General features: G+C 33.6%; 3 protein-coding genes across 3 annotated transcripts in view; 1 reads left to right on the top strand and 2 right to left on the bottom strand.

The window, feature by feature from the left end:
- Positions 1–7914, bottom strand: part of LOC123666011 (E3 ubiquitin-protein ligase UBR4) — a 64519-nt gene extending 56605 nt beyond the window's left edge. The window contains exons 1-11 of the mRNA XM_045600228.1: positions 7756–7914; positions 7395–7492; positions 5716–5852; positions 5309–5429; positions 4519–4778; positions 4050–4213; positions 3644–3782; positions 3081–3203; positions 2429–2565; positions 1368–1569; positions 985–1144 (exon numbers count right to left, since the gene is read on the bottom strand). Coding sequence (XP_045456184.1) covers positions 985–1144; positions 1368–1569; positions 2429–2565; positions 3081–3203; positions 3644–3782; positions 4050–4213; positions 4519–4778; positions 5309–5429; positions 5716–5852; positions 7395–7492; positions 7756–7877 — 1663 coding nt within the window. The 5' untranslated portion in view covers positions 7878–7914. The remainder of the gene's footprint in view (positions 1–984; positions 1145–1367; positions 1570–2428; positions 2566–3080; positions 3204–3643; positions 3783–4049; positions 4214–4518; positions 4779–5308; positions 5430–5715; positions 5853–7394; positions 7493–7755) is intronic.
- Positions 7915–11369: 3455 nt separating this feature from the next.
- LOC123662236 (U4/U6.U5 tri-snRNP-associated protein 2) lies at positions 11370–16296 on the top strand. Its single transcript, XM_045597111.1, has 10 exons — positions 11370–11430; positions 11512–11666; positions 11790–11904; positions 12302–12477; positions 12701–12926; positions 13060–13183; positions 13257–13416; positions 13603–13793; positions 14027–14179; positions 16172–16296. The coding sequence occupies exons 1-10, from the start codon at positions 11370–11372 to the stop codon at positions 16266–16268; spliced, it is 1458 nt and encodes a 485-aa protein (XP_045453067.1). The 3' UTR covers positions 16269–16296.
- LOC123666000 (thioredoxin-like protein 1) lies at positions 16289–19365 on the bottom strand. Its single transcript, XM_045600217.1, has 7 exons — positions 19313–19365; positions 19141–19277; positions 18912–19068; positions 18707–18817; positions 18133–18282; positions 17279–17412; positions 16289–16910 (listed from the first exon to the last, which is right to left on the bottom strand). Exons 2-7 carry the CDS (start codon positions 19236–19238, stop codon positions 16700–16702), a joined length of 861 nt encoding a protein of 286 aa, XP_045456173.1. The 5' UTR covers positions 19239–19277; positions 19313–19365; the 3' UTR covers positions 16289–16699.
- Positions 19366–19894: the final 529 nt, after the last annotated feature.

Below are 19894 nucleotides of genomic sequence, written 5' to 3'. Positions count from 1 at the left end.
CAAGAAAAATATTAAAAAATAAACCTTCCTAGATTATATAAGTAGTCATTTATTGCATAAAAACCAACAAAAACAAGTCACTGTGTGGTACTCGATAACGACTCTTGGCAGCACTATTTTTTTCGTAGGTATTTTTGCTTATTTTATGCCTTGGCGTACAGGGCACGGGAATGGTTTTGAGGCGTGGCGGTCAAAAGGTTAATAAACTAGGTAATGGTAGGTAAATTCAATCAAGTAGGTAAATACAATGAAACACTACAACCTTGCAGCAATGACAAATTGTAATTTCTCAAAAATACGTTACGTACGTTATATTTACGTTACGTACGTTACATTTACGTTACGTACGTTACATTTACGTCACGTACGTACGTTTTTTAACCATATTACTATCGTATGTTGTAATTTCGTATTATAAATATTTGATAATTTTGTACTACTAATTTACTTTCTCATTTTAAATCATGTTATAAGTTATATAGCTAGTAGCACTCAAAGACAATTTGCTATTCATTAAGTACTCAATCTATATATATTATATAAAAATTTCGTATCACGGTGTATTTTAGCGCAAAATTCTGAAACTACTGAACCAATTTTTATCAAGTTTTGTAAGCATCTGTAATTTGGTCCCATTGGGAGATAGGGCTGTTTTTATCGCAATTATTGATCTCAATATTTGTTATTGCAAATTAAATGTTTATTATACGACTTTAGTGTGTATTTATCGGTTAGTTATATAATATCCTAATAGATGGCGGTTTGGGATATAAGTTGCACAGATATCCGGTAGATGGCGCCGTATTTCTATTTCTAGATTATAGATGGCACGTTTGAATATAGAATTTACATATATTTTAATAAATTATAATTTACTACTATTATTGAAACACAGCAACGCGTGGCTGTGTCACCTAGTTATCTTATCAAATAATATTGTATCACTACATTTATGTTAGATATGTTTCATATCATAAGTCATACCATCATCAGTTTCAGAATCCTCAGAGCAGAGTATCATATCCTGGAAGTAAACGGTTGAGTCGGATCTATCGGGGTCGGCGTCTTGGTTCTGCTTTTGTACGACGGCCCTCTTTAAATTTGTGGCTTTTCGGTAACACACCACAGCCAACGATACTAGCAACTGTAGAAAACAATGATTCAAGATTAAATAATCGCAAAGGTAAGAACTGTTTTTGTGTAGTGATTCGTGTATACGTCTGAACCCGAAATTGCGACTTTGATTTTTGCTCGGAACAAATATTTGTTTCTGGTCTGGGTGAATGTTTTCGTGGGTCGGCCCACCGTGCCTCCCGTGGTATCCCCCCGTGGTCCGCGGTGGTGGTGCGGTAAGGAACGGTACGCACCTGGTGCAGCGGCGCGGCGGCGGCGAGGCGCAGCTCGCGCTGGTGCGCGGTGTGGTGCGCCAGGATGTGCAGCGGCGCGGGCGCGTCCGCAGTGCCCGGCGTCGCGCTCAGCGCCTCCAGCCGCGCATCCGACAGCAGCGTGCCAGTCCACGCTAGGCAGCGATCACCCAGCGCCACCCACACCGCACTTAGGCTTTGTTGCCTTTATTCATATAAACAAGAACAAGTTAAAATAAAAAACGAGTACTGACTAAAAACCAGCATTTTCCAAGACCCCATTTCTGGCAAGCAAGTAGCTGAGCCAGCTCCCGTTGTCGTAGATGGTATTGTAAAATATATTCCACCATTGTTTATTTTTTACATCTGTAAAACTATCAATCTGACAATATTTTTTTTCCTATTATTATTATTATCTTTTATTCAATATATTTTCCTATTATAACATTTTTAAATATATCTATAAAAAAGACAAATAAAAATATTTCATCATCATCATTTCAGTCTACCGCAGTCCACAGCTGGACATAGGTCTCCACAAGCTCGCGCCAAAAATGGTGTGAACTCACGTGGGGTGCCCATAGTCACCACGCTGGACAGGCAGGTTGGTGACCTGGCTTTGTCGCACCGAAGACACTGCTGCAAGTCTTCGGCCTGTGTATTTCAAAGCCAGCAAGTTGGATGGTTATCCCGCCATCGGTCAGCTTTTTGAGTTCCAAGGTGATAGTGGAAATGCGTTATCCCTTAGTCGCCTCTTACGACACCCACGGGAAGAGAGGGATTGGTTATATTCTTCATTGCCATAACCACACAGTTATTAAAATATTTAAAAATATAAAAACAGTAGTACTCTGGTGGCAGGTCGAGGTCCAGGCCAGCGAAAGTATAGGCTCCAGGCTAAGGAACCTCCTCACAATGCGGCTCAAGCAGCCTTTTGAATCCGACCCATGATCCAACAGTTAAGCGAAAGGAATTGATCGAAACTCTTCTTCTATTATTAAAATATTATTTTACACATGTAATTGCCAAGTTAATAGCAATAATTTGTACATGTATATAATTACATTTTAGTGAGGTTGTAAGGCCGCGAAGGTGTTTTAGCGGGGCTCTTAGGGGCGGAAGAGGGGGGTGCTCCTCCCAAAGCATGATGAAGACCACACAGTAGAACCCAAGCGCCGATCATCAGGTGGTTTTGATATACCTATTATGGAAAAAATTATACTTTTAACTATACTGTTAACAAGCTGTACTCGCAACTTTGTTCATGATTACCGATCCTTTATTATTAAGCCTATAAAAATAATTAATTCACTCTTAAAAAAACTGTACATACTAAAATCGGAATAAAAAGTATCCTTGCTTGTATTATTAACGCAAAACATGCTACGTTTAATAGAAAATCATTTCGAAGTTTCAGTGTTATATGCAGAAAAGATACAGGGGAAAATCAAAAAAATAACATTTTCCACTTCAATATCGTTGATAAAGTGAATTCAATTTTTTTTTCAACATATCAGCATTGCAAGGAATTGCACAGAATTTTATTAAAAATGATATATATGATAACAGATTGTTTTAAATATATTAAATAAAAAATTTACGCTGATTAAGTAATCTTACTTTTTGCAGGAGATAGTAGGGCAGAGACAGGCTGCCACATTACCAATAGAATACACAATGATATAGTTGTATAGTAAATTAATATATGGTACTTACATATCCACCAGCCCGAGTGGACTGTTTGAAAGTTTCCCCAATAGTGTTGTAAAGACCAAGTGCTCTCTCAACTAGGGTTGCAGTCATTTCCTCATTTTCATCGTCTCTTGGATGTAGCGTTGCCTAAAAAAAGGATAACATCATCAATTTTATACTTCAGGAAAAAAATTTTTGGTAACTTCTTTTGTGTACTTTTGTTAATACAAACCTAATTTAATAATCATATGCAAAATTCATAAAGTTTTATTACAAGATTGCAATTCAAATGATAGATTAAAAATATATAATTTTCGAGAAACTGAAAAACACAAAGAAATTCTAGATATGCAATCTATGAGAAATTGTTTTTAAAATTAAAATCTAATTAAAACAATCGCGAGCTTTTATTCTACTTATAATAAATAAGTTTAATTGCAAAATTTATTTTTGACTACCCTCATAAAGTTTAATAATATATATACCTTATTCCAAAAATTAATTATTAAAATCGGTTGACAATTGGCAAGTAAATCACATAAAGAACGTAAAAAACATCAATATTTTTTTAAATAGTTTAAAAATACCTGTGCCGTAACGGCGCAAATCAGCCAAGTGGTTGCTAGGTCACTCAGTAGAGCGATGCGTTCTGGTGTCAAGGGCTCTAGGCACGGTAGTGACAGCGCCATGCGGCACACATACGCTTCATTCATGAGGAAATTGAGGCTGCGATCGAAACTTTATCATTTAATTTTCTTATGATAGAAATTTATGTAAAAATGTTCCATACACGAATGAAACAGATATTTTAGATGATATACTTTATGACACCGAAACAAACGGGGTGTATGGAAAACTATTTTGAGTTTACCTTCACAACATAAAAATTACATAAATTAATGGTGTCTTTAAAAAAAAAAATAAAAACTTATGTGAATTCTTATTTAATGTCTTATAAAAAATATATAAATCTTAAACAATAATTTTACTCACAGTTTAACTTCGGAATTAAACTGCGGGGGTATAGCGCTCTCTTTAGCGTCACGCCATCGAGTCAGATAGCGGTACAGACACGGTAAAGACGAGCACACGTTCAGCAACATGGGTCCCGCTCGAAGTTCCATTAGCAATGATGCGCAAGTTGAATGCATCCATTTCTACATAATATTTTTACATCTATTACTTATGTGCCATATATAGTTAAAAATTTTCAATTAAAAAAATCTTGACAAATTTTTTGGAATTATTTGAAAATAGTCAAAGGTTGTATTTCAAGTTTTTAGTTGTTAACAATTATAAAAATTGAGCCATTGATATAAAAGTAATAAAGTCAAAAAAAAAAAATTAGTCATCACAAACCTCTTTATATAATTCATCTTTTTGTCAAGCCTATTTTCTCATACTTTATTTCATTTAGATAATAGAAAAAAATCTAACAATAAACATATATCTAGAACTTTACCTTTACATCTGTAGTAATCTGTTGAGAAACATTTACATCTTTTGTACTTTCCAAACTATCTTTGCTTCCGGGGGATAATACGACTGCTGCTGGCTGATTCTGAATTAATGAAGCCATAGGATTTTTTAACGGCATTGTCAGCTGCTCCAACAATGCGTCGGACCTACGTTGAGCATTTGACGGTGGTTGCTTTTCTTGTGTCGTTGATTGAGATGCAAGGGATGTGATAGGGCTTACTGAAGACTTTGTAGTTTGAGTTTCTAAAATAAACACATTATTTGTTATACTAGCTGCGACCGCGACTTCGTTCACGTGGAATTTAACAAAAAAGTTGTTGTTCAGTTCACAGAGTTATAAAATAAATAAATTTCATAAAAGTAGCCTTAAGTTACTCTTTATTACATCAGCTATATGCCAGTGGAAATCCCGTCAAAAACGGTCCAGCCGTTTCAGAGATTAGCCGGAACGACGGACGGACAGACGGACGGACGGACAGATAGACAAACAAATATTGTAAGAAATGTTATTTTGATATATGTACCGTGTCCATATGCATTTAGTAAAAAGCGGTTATTTTAATAATAAAAACAGACACTTCAATTTTATTTATTTGTATAGATTATTGTGAGTAATAATATAAGAATACATTATATTTAATAAAATACCGTTTAAAAAAAAACTAATTTTAGTCGACTTAATGAAATTTATATTTAAACAAAAATTTATATTTAAACAAAAATTTATTCAGAATAATTTTAATTATTTTTCTTTATAGTTTTTGAAAACTTACCAGTTACATTAACATTTGCTGGAAGCTTGGATGACTTGAGAAGGGAAGTCAAAATAGCAAGCTCTGACTGTGGCAGACCACCACCATCAATACCACATAGGCCAAGGATTGGTAGAAGAAGCTGTAATTAAATAATTATAAGAAAATAAGTATGCTAATAAATTTAAAATCTTTTTGCAGTTGTCTGTCATTGTAATTCACAATCTTTAACTATTTAAATACTATGTTTAATAAAATATCTGTAGTGTACAATAAAGTATATATAAATAAATAAATAAAAATTAATAACATTTGTTATATTAAAATACTCATTTTGTCATCATTTAAGTAATGAAAGTTGAGCATACAAAGGATAGCAGATTTTTCTAACAATGCTGTCATTGGCCTATGTTATTTAAAATTATTACCTGTTTGAAAGTCACTTTTGGTGCAGCCATATTTATGGAATCATCATAGGTCAACACGGCTTGAGAAATCTTTTTGAGAATGTGTCGTAGCATAATTCTAAAGGCGTCATGAGCAGTGCTGAGCTGATCTGGTGGCACTGTTGAATTGAAAAGAAAAATATCACTATCTATCTATCTAATCACTGAATAAAGGTTTCAAATTGCACAGTATTAATCACAAAATTAGTAGTTGCATAGTATTTTATTGTATTTGCTTTGTGAAATTTCTTACAAAATATTTAGATTTAACTATGTAAAAAAATTTGACATTCTTAAGCAGTTTTTGAGTTTTATGTGTAAGTTTGAAAATATATCTAATAGCATGTAGTTTTTTGATGTAATTATACTACATCAATGGCATAAATAATAATCAGCTACATCATGATTTCCCAAACTATGGATCACAACCCACTGGTGGGTCGCAAGTATATATTGAGTGGGTCCTGTAGGACAACACACTAACCAACTGAATTAAAGGTCAGGTCACATATTGTAATTAATAAAGTTTTGACTCTCGGTTGCTGGAAACTATCCATGCGTTTGATGTAGCTATGAAGGTCCTCCTCCATTTTCCTACCTCATATCTATGTGAGACCAGTTTATAATGTTTATATCACATATATATATTATGTTATATTTAATATGGTTCACATTAAAATTAATTACCAAAATAAATTGGAAATATCAAACTTTCTGCTAGCAAAAGTAACTGAAGTTGAAGTTCATCAACTTAAAACTGTAATGGTGAAACATACAAACAATTTCATTGTTCCCATTGAAATAACTTCTTTGATGTAGTATTTTAATTGAGCAATAATTTTTTTATTTAAACTTTGTTTGTTAATTGAAAAATGTTGTTAATTGAAAGAATATAGCTACCCTCTGCTAGTCTGTTGTAAGAGACGACTATGGGATAACACAGTTCCAATATCACCTTGGAACTTAAAAAGCCAACCGATGGCGGGATAACCATCCAACTGCTGGCTTTGAAATACACATGCCGAAGACGGGCAGCAGCGTCTTTGGTGTGACAAAGCCAGCCCTGCGGTCACCAACCCGCCTGTCTAGCGTGGTGACTATGGGCCAAACACATGAATTCACGCTATTTTTGCTCAAATTTGTGGAGGCCTATGTCCAGTAGTGGACTGTGATAGGCTGATGTGATGATGATGATGTGATTATTAATTGAAAAGGCCTTTATACATATTCTTAAAGGTTAAATTTTCCACAGAAGTGTGCAAAGTTTGGAAACTTGATGGGTCGTAGCCCCGATCTATCTTTCTGTTGGGGATCTTCTGTTCTTTGGGAACCACTGTGCTAGGTGTATATTCATTTTGGTAGTGAAAATTATTCTCCATCTTTTCCTATCTGTTTATAAGCAGCCATAATCGTATACTTTTCTAACTGTTTGTTACTTATGTTATTAATAGGATCAATGAATCTATCATGCATTTTGCTACTTCTTGCTACAAGCCTAATTTCATTAGTTGTACTCCCATTACAGCACAATTGGATTATTGTATTGTAAATTTACAATAGTACGAATAGATATTAGGACCAAAACGCTACAATTATACCTAATCCATTATATCAGTGTCTGATACTCTGATCTACTTTTTTTTTCCAAGTTGTTTACTTACAGTTATTTGCGTTGATGCTAATAAAATGTGCCGAAAGACACGCAAAGCAGGTGTAGAAAAGGTCGTAGATGTCTTCATGATTTTCAAATTCGTTTTCACTGTTGAAAACGAAAACATTATTATTTTATCAGGTTAACTTAATAATTATTTTCTTACCTTCATATTTATATATAAAATTGAAGTTTAACGACCGAGATAATATGTGATGAAATTTATTTCACAACGATCTTCATTTAATATGAAGATATTTTCATTTATATATTTGAATTTTGGTTTAATGAAATAAAAATAAATAAATGCTGAATAATGAATGATGACTAATTACGTTACATTTTGTATAAACAAAGCTTATTTTACCAACCTTTTGATTATAGCTTGTATAATTTCAACGGCATCATTTTTATCAAAAAATGGGCCGTAAAGTGCTGTTAATATTGGTTTAACTGCGGTAGACCATTCTATATTTCCTCCCGATGCGGCCATTTTTGAGAATGACCTTTCGCGAAATGTCAGTTTTGTGGATCAGCAGTGTTGCCGTTAGGACAATTTAGTTTGTGGCTACAAAGAAAAAAAGAAAAAAGTTGCCAGTTTTGTAAATAAATCACTTTCGAAATTCCGCTAGAAGTGGCTAAAGTGTGAGTTTTCCAATTACAGAGCATAATGTGACTCAGTGGAGCACAATGCTAAATTGTGCTGATGCTTAATTGGAACTTGAATTCGTTTTGAAATACACCTAAAAAAACTACGACGACTTTACTTTACTTTGATTTACTAACTATAATATACTAGCTGAGCCCGCGGTTTCACATGCTTTAATTTAAAAAAAAATGCGTATGCGTAAACAATAACAACATTGCGCTCCGTTTGACATTTTGACATGAGTAGTATTAACGTTATGAAAAAACCAACTAGGCTCAACAGCAATAGCAGTACGGTCCATTTTCATTCGATCGAACCTACATTACGTTAAAGATAAACATTTATTCGGGAATCCCCCTGTCATAATGCGGACATTATTGGTGCTGCCTAAAATTAGCTATGTATTTTAGTTTGGTAGTATTGGTACTGTATGGTGGTATGTATTAGTCGGTGGACTTTTTATAGTAATAAAAATACGTATGCAGTAACAATCTGAAAAGCAGCCAGAAGTAGTTAGATTTATTTTGGTGGCTAAAATGGATTGTTTTTTGGCTAAAACCGTTGAAAATCCGCTAGATCTAGCCACAAAATGGCTAAAACGGCAACACTGTGGATCAGTGGTATGGACCATAGATAATACACTTAAACTAGGTAGTATGGACGATGGATAGAGTGTAGAAGAAGGGAGCACCATCTTTGTATATCAAAAAGTTTCCGTCCAAAACTCCAAACTTCCAAAGTCATTAAATTGGAAGTGCCACTGTATCACGACTGTAATTTTCAAATAAAGTGGTAAAAAATTAAACAATAAGTAGAGGTACATACGGATAGAAAAACACTTTCACTTTTACAATATTTATCACAATTGTCACTTTATATTCATTTGCAAAAGCTCTTTATAATTAACAACTTTTTAATTTTTATAATTCACAATAATTTATTGACTTTCAAAGTTATTTCACAGTAACTGGAACAGTAAGTTATATGTCTATATCAATAAAAAAAATTGAATGTCTGTTTGTAATATTAAAATAACCGCTTTATACTCTATACATATGGATGTATATACGGTACACATACCAGAATAACATTTTTTAGAATTTTTGTCTGTCTGTCTGTCTGTCTGTGTGTTCCAGCTAATTTCTGAAACGACTAGACCGATTTTGATGAAACTTTCACTGGCAGATAGCTGATGTAATAAAGAGTAACTTATAATTAATTTTAAATAACCTTTTTTGTTAAATTTTACGCAGCGAAAACGTGGGCACAGACAGCTAGTACCAAATATTTTTCAAACTCGGTATACTTGCTAGCTTATTCTTTCAGAACAGAGAACAGTTGCAGAAAGAAGGTTAACTTTTCTAGCTTCTCAATTTTTCTTGTGACAATTTAGTCGCGTAAGTACCCTAAACCGAAGAGCATGAATGAAGGGAATAATGAAAGTGGATGAAGAGGAAAGAAGTATGTAAGGATCGTAGCAAGTGGAAAGAAGTGGTCTCTGCCTACCCCTAAGAGATAGGAGGCATGATTATACGTATGTATGTATGTATGTAATTCAGTCATTAAAAACGTTTAAAAATTCTTGTCACAATCGTAGTTCCTGCAATGTTTAGCCTACTGCTGGAATCAGTCGCAATATTGGTAAAATAACCAACGGATTGACGCTAGCTAGCGAAGACAAGCGCTACTGTGGGAGGTAGCCTGCGTCCACAGACCAGTTCACATATTTATCACTTTTCCAAAAATAATATTTATACCATTTGCCATCAAAACACTTCGTCCCTGGAGTAGCAGTGTAAAAAAAATTGTAATGGAATTTTGACCTGGTACATTTTTTGTATAAGCTGGGTGAGGATTGTCAAAAACCGGGAAGTCACCGTGAAAGTTTAAAAAGTTTATCGCAGTCCACTGCTGAACATAGGCCTCCACAAATTCGCGTCAAAAATGGCGTGAACTCATACGTTTTGCCCATAGTCAGCACGTTAGGCAGGTGGGTTGGTAATCGCAGGGCTGGCTTTCTTGCACCTAAGACGCTGCTGCCCATCTTCAGCCTGTGTATTTCAAGGTCAGCAGTTGGTTGGTTATCTCACCATTGGTCGATTATTTAAGTTCCAAGGTGTTAATGGAACTGTGTCATCCCTTAGTCGCCTCTTACGACACCCAGGGAAGAGAGGAGTTGGCTGTATTCTTCACTGCCGTAACTACATAGCAGTATATTTGTATAATTTAAATATATTGTTTATTGCAAATAAATCAGTCAGCTGTTGCTTTTTTGAGAAAACATTTATTATTCTCATCGTTTTCTAGCGCACTCGACAGACGCTTTCCTGCCCGGAAAATAGCTACCAAATTTGATAGCTTACATACGTACCGATAGCAGCACCACCTAGGTTCAATTGAGACAAAAACTACCCTATCTTCCAAGTTCTATAGTTTAAAAACGGGAATTTTTCATTATTAACGCCTCCGCAACCCCCTCATGAGTGTGGAATTACTTAAAATCCGTTCTTTCTGACCTCTACTCGGCGAAAGGAATATTCCTACCAAATTTCAAGTCTCTACGCCTTATGCTTCCAGAAATATCGTGATGAGTCAAAATATAGGTGGAAATCTCTTATTATAATATATATATATATATATATATATATATATATATATATATATATATATATATATATATATATATATATATTTAAAATAAAAGTAGCTTTAGTTACTCCTTACTATATCAGCTATCTGCCAGTGAAGGTCCCGTCGAAATCGGTCCAGCCGTTTCAGAGATTAGCTGGAACACACAGACAGACAGACAGACAGACAGAGAGACAGATAGACAGACAGATAGACAGACAGACAGACACACAAAAATTGTAAAAAATGTTATTTGTGTACCGTGTATACATCCATATGCATTTAGTAAAAAGCGGTTATTTTAATATTACAAACAGACACTCTAATTTTATTTATTTGTATAGATGGTTTTAAAAATCGTTATTGCGAGTCATCGGGCATTTGCTACCAGTATATAAACACTGACATAAATTATGTTACAATTATGTATAAATGTTTTAATCGTTATAAGATTAATAGTATATAGTATATAATGTATTAGTCAAATAATTTTCAAAAAATAATTTTGCGAAAAATTTTGTCACATTTGGTTACATTCAACAAAATGACTGCATTATGGCATGTTTATGGCATGTTTTATTAAGATGACGTTTATAAAATGTTGACAGTACAACTAAAATAATTAATTTGGTTTATTTCGCGGTATTAATATTAAATTAAGTAAATTTTAAGATAGTTGATACTAGTTAAATATTTTATTTTGTTATAATGAATGACGTGAACAGTAAAAAACATAAATTAAGTGAGGAAAATGGAGCAGACACATTTGGTAAACATAAACTAACCTTAAAACTGCTATTTATAATACTTTATGTGATAATATAATCGTTTTAATGCTAAATTTTTTCAGAACCGGCGGTAAAAAGTTCTAAAACATCGATTCAGTGTCCGTACCTGGACACCATAAATCGACATGTACTTGATTTTGATTTTGAAAAATTATGCTCAGTATCTCTTACTAGGATTAATGTGTATGCATGTTTGGTGTGTGGTAAATATTTTCAGGTATGTCCCAACCTCAATTTTGACAAGATACTTATGTATGAAATTAATTTGAAACATTATTTTTGTAATTAAGACATAACAATACTACCTACTCAACTAATGCTTTTTATTTATTACTTTTAGGGAAGAGGAACAAACACACATGCATATACGCATTCAGTTGCTGAGAGTCATCATGTGTTTCTTAACCTGCATACCTTAAAATTCTACTGTTTACCAGATAATTATGAAGTCATTGGTAATGTATTTAATTTGTATTTTGATTAGTCTCAGGACAGTTCTATTCTATCCAAAATATGACTAAATTTATTAGAATATGTGTATAAAAATATTAAATTAAACATTTTCAAAAATAAGTAGATACTAATAATGTTATAATAATAATATATAATTGCTGAACTGAATATTGATGACTATAAATTACTAGTACTAATGAGTAGAGACTGCCTACTCATCATCACCAATTTATGTTATCATATGTAGAGCTTGTATAAATGAAAGTACCAATGTGGGAACTTCAGATGGTCAAGTGTTTAGAAAATATTAAATTTTATTTGTCGCAATTGTATTTAAGTAAAAACTAGTAATCAATTCAGCCAAGCGTTAAAAATAAAAAAGTAAATTAAATATTGCAGATTCATCTCTTAACGACATCAAGTATGTTTTGAACCCAATCTTCACACCAGAACAAATTAAACAGCTGGACCAAAGTACAAAAATGTCCCGAGCAATAGATGGTACTATGTATATGCCAGGTATTGTTGGCCTTAACAACATAAAGGCTAATGATTACTGCAATGTTATATTACAGGTACAAATCCTTGAGAATATAACAAGTTTCTTTTATTTATTACCACATTTACTCATTATTGAAACTTTGTCAACATTGTTATACTTTGTTGCAAAATTGTTTTTATTTTATTGAACAAACTAATGTTTTGTATTATCTCGATAAAAAATAATATTATTTTAAAGAAAACAGAAAAAAAAAACACACATATACATAGTTATTAATATTTATTTTATTATTGTAGTGTTTGTCACAAGTTAGACCTCTTCGTAACTATTTCTTAAGAGAAGAAAATTATGCTAATGTTAAAAGACCACCTGGAGACTCATCTTTCTTACTGGTTCAAAGATTCGGAGAACTCTTAAGAAAACTGTGGAACCCTAGAGCATTTAAAGCTCATGTTTCTCCGCATGAAATGTTACAAGCTGTGGTGCTTTGGTCTAAGAAAAAGTTCCAGTTTATAAAACAGAGTAAGTTTAAATTTTAAAAAAGATATTTTTAAAACAAATTTTAACTGAGGTAAGATTAATTCTTAAAAAATTGTAAAACAAAAACATTAAAGTGGATTAAATTAAATCTTATTTAATAAATTATTATTTGCAGGTGACCCAATTGATTTTCTTTCTTGGTTTCTTAATTCTCTTCATATGGCTTTAAATGGTACAAAGAAACCAAATAGTTCAATTATATACAAGTCTTTTCTTGGTCATATGAGGATATATACAAGGTAATATAACGAAAAAAAGGTTATTAACTAAAGCTTGTGTGATTCTGTGGTTAAAACATTAATTAATTTGCAGGAAGTTACCCCCTCCAGATGCAGATGATGCAGCAAAGGTTGATTTAAACAGTGAAGAGTATGCTGAAATGATAACTGAATCACCATTTCTTTATTTAACTTGTGATTTACCTCCGACTCCACTTTTTACAGACGAATTTAGAGAAAATATTATTCCCCAAGTAAGCTATAATATTATACAATGGTAGTATTTTTATTTATGTTTTATTATTTGATTTTGTTAAGTTACTTTTTAGTTCAATTTTTTTTTGTAGCTGTTGTGTTAATATTGTCATGTAATGTAGAAATATAACTACATAATTATATGTATTGTAAATGTTTTTTTAGTAAATACTCATTTTTTACAGGTTAACTTATACCAACTTCTATCGAAATTCAATGGCCAGACATCCAAGGAGTATAAAACTTATAAAGAAAACTTTTTGAAGAGATTTGAAATTACTCAACTTCCACCATATTTGATATTATATATCAAAAGATTTACAAAGAATACATTTTTTGTTGAAAAGAATCCTACCGTCGTGAACTTTCCTGTCAAGTATATACTTTTAAAATTTGTAAATAAGTTTAGGAGTGTAAAATTTATAAATTATTAACTAATTAATTATTAGTACCTTCATGTAGTACATTAAGTGAACATTAAGTTTGTTTGATTGATGTTTCCCATTATTATTTCCTTTCACCTGATAAAATAAATTTTTTAAACAATTCTATAAAATTCCATTACTTGAACGTAATAGCAATATTTATATTTATCAATAATGTTTTCAGAAATGTTGATTTTGGTGATATTCTTACACCTGAAATAAAAGAGAAGCATAATGGAAAAACTACATATGAGTTAGTCGGCAACATAGTACATGATGGTACTCCAGAAAAAGGCACTTACAGGGCTCATGTTCTTCATACACCAACACAACAATGGTAGGTTATTGAGAGTATTATTATTTTCAAAGTTTTTGTACGATACAATACAAAGAGGTTTAATAATAATAAATTAAACTAACACTTTTTTCATGTAATTATCTAAAACAAATAAAAGAATAACCAACAACCTTACAAAAGTAATGGTTCATCTATTTGAAATATAAACTGCGTGGCTACAGCAGAATAGAATATACATATATAATACAGCAGAATATAATATAGCCACCCCCTCTCTTCCCATGGGTGAGATGACTAAAGTATTACAAAGTTTCAATACTGTTATAACTTGATACTGTTGAAGCCAATGGATGGTGGGATAACCATTCAATGGCTGGCTTGTAAATACTCAGACTAGAGACGGGCAGCAGTGATTTCGGTGCGACCAAGTCAGCTCTGTGGTCACCAACTTGCTGCCTGAATACTATGTGGCTCGGAGCAGTTCCAACTGGAACTCTAAAATTGATTCGATTTGCTAGAAACCCCTTAGCAATGTGGGCGATACGACCGACAACGTGGTGAAGATGTTGTGTACACTAGGTCGTAGACAGTCCGCTGACGAGATCAGTGAAGCCGTCAAAAATTTCTTCTGAAAGCTTGGGTCTGATGAAGCAGAGGCCCTAGATGCCTGCTGCTCAAGCAGTTTCGCCAGAATAGAATGCTATTTCTAAGAGAGTAAGGAAACTCATATGTACAGACCTTCATATCTCCGTTTTCCAAAGACCAATGAAGTTTGGGCTAAAGTTTTCTTGTGAAGCTTAAAACAGCAGATGGCACAATTGTTTGCTCTCGCCCTAAGATCCGAGAAGAGGTCGAGAAATTCTATGGATATGGTACTCGTCGAGCTCACATAAATCTGAGATTCGAGATTGATATTTTCGGAGGTTGTCTCACTACTGTTACTTGACGAATTCCAACAACCACAAGGCTGGGTTTCGTAATGCTTACAGCAACGTAGAACACATCTATACTGTTCGGCAGATTATAAAAAAGACAAAAATTTTCGAGCAATGCGTTAATGGTATGTTTTGACATACAGTGCCGAGACACGGACACGGTTGAAGGGACTACTCCACAGGTTCAAAGTCGCTTAACGTGCAATGGAACGGGCTGTGCTTGAGGTCTCTCTCAAAGATAGGAATACAAACGAGACTATTCGCGACAGAAAAAGAGTAACTGAAGAGTAACTCTAGAATAAGCAAGTTGAAGTGGTCACCGCTGTTGAAGTATTTGGACTAGACGTGCCCTGGAGAGTAGACCGCTTCATTGCAAACGCAGTGTAGTACGTAAGATCGCTGGTGGGGGCTAGATGAAGACTGCGGAGAACCTGGAATTTTGGCGCGAACTTGGGTCCAGCAGTAGACTACGAAGGCTGAAGCGATAGCGAAGCGACATTTGTTGTAATAATGCTTTGAAGTTGACAATGAATTAAGATTAAACAAGTAAAAAGTTATCTTAGGGTATGCACGATAAATAAACTATATAAATTTTAATTTATTATAACTAACTATATAAATCTTTTCATACCAGACTGCCTATTTACTGAGAGACGAGGAAACATTATTCTGATATATTTGATGGAAAAGTAAACTAAATAGATATATCTGAAGTGTTAAAATCTAACATTAAACTATCGTTTTTCTTTTTTAACCGACTTAAAGGAGGTTCGACTTTCAGGAGGTTACTCAAGTCGACCGTAATATATATATATTATGTATGTTCAGGGATAGCTTCGTCCGATTTTGATAATTCTTTTTTTGTTGCAAAGGAGATATCCTAAGGGTGATACATGATAAGGAAACCAGGATCTGATGATGGAATCCTAGAGAAATCGAGGTGAACCCTCGAAAATCGTAGTGAGGTCTAGTGCGTTTGTTAATTTTTATTAACTTACGTTGTAATACTTGTCTGTGTAATTGAAGTCTGTTATTTCGTTTGCGAGCAAACACAATTGTAATGTCCTAATAATACAACTGTCTATTTTTTTTACAGGTATGAGATGCAAGATCTTCACGTAACTAGTATTTTACCACAAATGATCACCCTCACTGAGGCTTATATACAAATATATGAATTGAAGCAGGACTGATGTTGATAAATAAAACAATATTAAGACATTACATTTTTTATTTATTGAATATACAAACATTTTGTTTTTCTAATTTTATAAGTACCCATTATTACAGAATGTAACATACTACCCAGATTAATATATAAGACAATATATTAGGATTGCTTTATATTTAACACTTTATGAATAATATTGTATTACCTGAATGTTTAGTTTTCTAACACATATTTTACTTCACTTAGCCTTAATTATAACTACCACACTTGAAGTAGTCTTTCACATTTGTTTTGCAGCACGTTGTCAGTTTTATTTTCTTCCGAAGCATTAATAAGAATAAAATTGAAAGCAATAAAAATTAAAGTTTTAGTAATTTTCAAAATATATATCAAATAAAAATGCATTTTTCGCTTCTCAGAATTAAACTATCGACAACACTGCAAAAGTCTGGGCTAGTGACTTTCCCCCTTTTTACCCGCAACACGTTTGAATTCACCCATATTAGTTGTAGAAATGGGCGAGCCGTAGAAAGCAAGATGATCAATCTGAGTTACTTCTCCACCTGACTGATTGTCCTTTATGAATAACTGAATGTTTTGAACACTCTGGAACTTTACAAATTTAAGAGGAATTGGATTTCCCTCTAAGTCACTCGGAGACAACCTGCAAAAGGAATGAGAGAATAATTACATGGATTTTAATGATGATGTTGAATTTGTTGAAAATTCTAGTATAGTGGTGGATAAATCCATTGACTATTTAATAGTTAAGGGTTGAAAGAAATCCATCATAGCTTATAATTTCTTATTGTCCCTGACTTGTAAACACTTGATAAGAATTATAATTAGAAGAGAATAACCCTCAGTCTAATCAAAGTTAACTTTGGATCTAATTTTATATTTAATTACTGGTTGGAGGATCCATTAATTTTTGTTCATCATTAATTCCAAAAAGTAGAAATAATTCTCTTTACAAGTAAAACTTACATCAGTTAAGGATAAATGTAACACATTAACAAATAATTTACTCACTCTAAATCTTGTATTGACGCATTGGCACTAGCCTGATCAAAATCCAGTGTTCTTGGTTGATTTATGAACACTTTAACAAACTTGGGTCCTTTGTCACTGGGAGCTTTAATTTTGAGAGAATGTAGTTTCACCACCTACAGTATAGTAAAACATTTTTTAAATGTAAGCATTTTTTCCATACACTGTATTGCTATTTTATGAGCAGTTAAAATTAATATTACATATTTATTGTTTTTAAAAATGTTGACATAGTAGATAAACTTACTACTAGATTGCCAAATAAGCATATGGCCCTCTCGATGGTAATGGTTACACCTGCAAAACCAGAGCATTGCTAGCATGTCGCTGACCCTCCTCAGGAATTTTGGCTACCTTACTAACCACAAGAACACTACTTGAGAGTACTTTTATGTAGCTGTGATCTATAATATAAGGTAGAGGTACTTCTCCAGATGGGCTGCTCCAGGCTTAAAGCAGGACATTTCCTGCTGTTCTTCATCACTTCAGCCTATCGCAGGCTGGACATGGGCCTCCACAAGTTTCCGCCAAAAATGGCGTGAACTCTGTGTTGCCCATAGTCACCACGCTGGGCGCTTTGTCGCACTGAAGACACTGCTGCTCTTCTTCGGCCCGTGTATTTCAAAGCCAGCTGCCATTGGTCAGATTTTTAAGTTCAAAGATTGTAGTGGAACTGTGTTATCCCTTAGTCGCCTCTTACAATACCCAGGGGAAGAGAGGGGTGACTATATTCTTTACTGCCATAGCCACACAGCTGCTGCTGTTTAGCTTACCTTAATGAAAATTTACCTTATGTTTAACTAGAGCTAAAATATTTAAAAAATTAAAATACATGCCTGATTGAATGAGATATTAATGATGAGCTGTTCATCACAGTCACTCTCCAGATATCCACCACCACTGGTTAGGCAGTGAGCTAAGGGATGATCATCAGCTTCGTTCAAGCATTCACATTCATTCTTAACAATAAATGTTCCTAAGTCCATCTGAAATCAGAACATGTTAGAATTTAGCCAAACTCACTTAAAAAAGTGACATTTAAGTTTTTTAAATTATAAAATTGTTTAACTTTGTCTTAAATATAGTATGTTGCATGTATTTTATCAAATTTTGGTTTACATTTTAATTTTGTTTTAAATATTAAAAATTGTATTTTTTCAAAAAATAAGATGGTAAGGCTTTAGATAAAGAACCGTGAATTATCTAAGCTCAAAATTTGACTGTTTATCAGCATTATTTCGTTATAAAAAAAAAAAAAATAACCCTTACCTATCTAACTAACCAAATTAGACTGTTTATCGACATAATTTGGTTACAAAAAAATAGCCCTAACCTATCTAACTTCAAAATGCGGTTCTTAATCTAAAGCCTAGCCAATAAGATTAATTATATGGATACAAAATTATTTACGTGTCCAGCAACAGTATTGTCATCATCCCCAGCATCTTCGGTGCCATAGTACTGTCTCACTTTATTTTCTAAGCTTGCAACGTCCGCACCTTGTAGTCTATCAATTCTTGTCTACAAAAAGAAAACCATTTAAATAATAAAGACAAATGATAAAAAATGAAATATTCATATAAATATGTTTATAATAACATTAAGAAATACTCACTCGGTTTCTGTAAAATATAAATGTAGGCATCGCACTGATACCCTGTGCACTCGCTGTTTCAGCACATCTATCTACATCTACCTTTAAGAATACTGCTCTAGGAAATTTAGCTGGTAATTGTTCAAAAAACGGAGCAATCCTCTGACATGGTGGGCACCTTAAAAAATCATTTCGATGATACTCAGAACGATGACAAGAGAAATTGATTGATCAGTCAGGTTATACTTACCAAGTCGCTGTGAAATCGACAACAACTAGCTTTGTGCCAGCATTAGCCATTTCAGATTGAAAATGTGCCTCATTATCTATTACAGTAGCCAAACCCATTGTTAGTATTAACAGTAAATAATTCTAAAGTAACGACAACTTCCTGTATTCCTGTATTACTCTTTGAACGACAACAATACGACGATGATACTTCAAAATGGTTGTCAAATTGTTAATAGCTCAATACGACTTCCACAGAGTTGCCATTTTCCAGACCGTAGTCATTTGTATTTTTTTTTATTCTTTATTACAGCCATACAGCCTTAAAGGCTAAGTCGGCTCATAAGTCTTAAATACTAGATCTGTGTACAATTATTTACATAGTTTAGTCGTCTTAATCTGATCGTCTGAGAAACATAGGGTGAAATATGAAACTGAAGGTTCTATCACTGAAAGTTGTTGTAAATTGAGAGCTGAAAACGTTATAAAAAAAGAGGTTTTCCCTGCCACAATCAATTTCTGTTAAGAGTTCCTGTCTCAAGGGTTCATTTCTGGTACATTCCATGAGTGTCGTCCCGTGGGTGTCGTAAGAGGCGACTAAAGGATAATACAGTTCCACCACTACCTTGGAACTTAAAAAGCCGACCGATCGCGATGGCGGGATAACCATCCAACTGATGGCTTTTAAATATATAAGCCGAAGACGGGCAGCAGTGGCTTCGGTGCGACAAAGCCAGCCCTGTGGTCACCAACCCGCCTGCTCAGAGTGGTAACTA

Source organism: Melitaea cinxia, chromosome 2 (genome assembly GCF_905220565.1).
Source record: "Melitaea cinxia chromosome 2, ilMelCinx1.1, whole genome shotgun sequence".
In the NCBI taxonomy this organism is placed as follows: Eukaryota; Metazoa; Arthropoda; class Insecta; order Lepidoptera; family Nymphalidae; genus Melitaea; species Melitaea cinxia.
This window is presented reverse-complemented; position numbering and strand designations above follow the sequence as displayed.